This window comes from Mandrillus leucophaeus, unplaced genomic scaffold (assembly GCF_000951045.1).
Source record: "Mandrillus leucophaeus isolate KB7577 unplaced genomic scaffold, Mleu.le_1.0 Scaffold44, whole genome shotgun sequence".
Lineage (NCBI taxonomy): Eukaryota > Metazoa > Chordata > Mammalia > Primates > Cercopithecidae > Mandrillus > Mandrillus leucophaeus.
In genome coordinates this window covers 361,309-363,528 of record NW_012104698.1, presented here as the reverse complement: position 1 = coordinate 363,528, position 2,220 = coordinate 361,309, and the positions used below count along the sequence as shown (strand labels likewise).

General features: G+C 54.3%; 1 protein-coding gene across 1 annotated transcript in view; it reads left to right on the top strand.

The window, feature by feature from the left end:
- The window catches only part of LOC105549455 (receptor-type tyrosine-protein phosphatase N2-like), a 559,495-nt gene that overhangs the window by 492,046 nt on the left and 65,229 nt on the right, over positions 1-2,220 (top strand). Inside the window, exon 7 of the mRNA XM_011994008.1 lies at positions 682-759. Within this exon, the coding sequence (XP_011849398.1) occupies positions 682-759 (78 nt within the window). The remainder of the gene's footprint in view (positions 1-681; positions 760-2,220) is intronic.

Genomic DNA, 2,220 nt, shown 5'->3' with positions numbered 1-2,220 from the left:
ACCGGCTCTGCCCATGCCCCCTTTCCAGGATACACAAAAACAAGCCCCCACACACGACAAGTTAACTCCAGCAGGGAAGCAGGAGGTAGCGCTGGTTCGTTCTCCCAGGACGCTGGCAAGTTTGTCCTTGGGGCCTGGAGGAACCACGTTCACACTCTCCATTGAAAGCCTGGAGCTCAGCCTCGGCCCAGCCAGCCCTGTGTCTCTAGCAAGAGGCTCATTCTCCTGAACACGGGGCAGCCTGGGTGGGCTCCGTGGCCAGGAAGCTCTGGGGTCACTTGCAGGCTGGAAAGCTCATCCATGTCATGGGGCTGTTCCTGCTGAGTGGGCTAATGACAGCTGTCTGCACTCTTTGGGCTACTGGTCTTCATTTCTGTTGATGCCGCTCTTAGAACCTCAACCTCAGGTATAAGGAAAGCATTTCAGACGTGGTGGCTCAGCTCGGGACGGCTGGGCCTTCAGACGCGGTGGCTCAGCTCGGGACGGCTGGGTCCCCATCTGTGCCATGTGCTCGTTTGAATCAGCAAAGGGCAAGTTGTGTGTTGCTCAGCTCAGGAGACGCCACCCTTCCCTCCTCCTGAACCCGGGCTCTGCTTCTGGGCTGCCTAACCTCTGGGTTTCCTAACCGCTGGGCTTCCTAACCTCCTGGCTAACCGCTGTCATGTGGTCTTGTCTCCGCAGATGGATCACGACCCGAGGAACCCCGCGTACATCGCCACCCAGGGACCGCTGCCCGCCACCGTGGCCGACTTTTGGCAGGTGAACTTTTTAAAATTAAAATCTCTCTGAAAGGAAGATCCCAATAGCTGGGTCACAAATCGTGTCTTGAATCTGATTAAGCCAATCAAACTTCTTGCAGACACTCATCAAATGTTACTTATATCAGAATTTCAGTCTGTTCGTATTTTTTATTATCAATCTTTTGTTTTCCAAAACTTGAGTATGAAAAAAATTCCCTTTGAGAGGTGTAATGTTTTCAAGATCATTACTTTTAAGCCACTTTACATTTGCATTTTATAAAACAGCAAGGATAAAGTTAGTAAGTGTTTACATCGTTCCATGTTATTGAAAAATGTGCCTGTTCTCCATGGTGTTGTTATGATGACGGTCACAGCAGGGCCCCCGTGCAGTTTATCCTCCTCTCCTGGAGTCCCGTAGGGCATCTAAAGGCCAGGCGGTGCTCCTCGACTCGGCGCAAGCCCAGGTCACACAGACGGAGGCACAGACACGAGGGCTGATGTGAACGTCAAACGTCAGCAAATAGAGCAACACGCAGAGGGCAGGGGGGTCTTGCTTCTCCAGCTGCCTCCGGGTCCTCCCTCACCAGCCACATGACAAAGCTGAATAGGAATGGGTTCTGGAACCTGGAACGTGGCTGTGAGTTACCACAGGAGCACAGGCGCTGGCCACATGTCAGGCACACCAGCCATCCCCGAGCCTGGCAGAGAGGAGCTCCTAAGGAGATTCGAGCTGGGGACAAAGGTGGGAAGCAACGCAGAATCCCACGTGGCAGAATCCAGGCAGGGAGGTGCCTGTCGCAGCAGTGATGCTGGGACCAGGCTGCAGCCTCCTGGCCATCCACAGCCTGGGCCTCCCAGCGATCCACAGCCTGGGCCTCCTGGCGATCCACGGGCGCCCGTGCAGCACTGGGGTGAGACGTTTCCTGATGTCGCCGTGCACCGGAGTCGGTAAATTCACTTCTGCTCCAGGCTCTTCCTATTCCCTGTACTTCCCTCTCCCGGCTTTCCCGTCAGCCTCGCATGACTCCGATTACGGGAAGGACGGCCTCCTCTCTCCGCCCTTGAGAACAGTCTCTGAGGGCTTCCCAGAAAAGTCAGGAACAGACCAGGGTTTCTGAGGGCTTCCGAGCACCCTTGCATGGTGAGCATTTGAATCCTCAGGTGCCATCGTCCCATTTTATGGGCAAGGCACGTGGGTATTGGAGAGATGGCATCACTTACCCAGGACAGCTCGGATGACAGCAGGATCTAAAACACGTCGGTATGACCTCCTGCACTTTGTGTCTGCCTGTGTCTTCATGCTATTGAAAATAAATAAATAAACAAAACTAAACTGTATCTCTGTGTGACATTGTTGAAGCTTGTAATCCTGGCGTGGCACGGCGAACCTGTGACACTTGGATGGTTTTGGGGGCTCTTGGTCCCAGCACCCTGGGGCACTTGAGTTCCCTCCTTGTCACTGCTGGGGAGTCGCCCAACC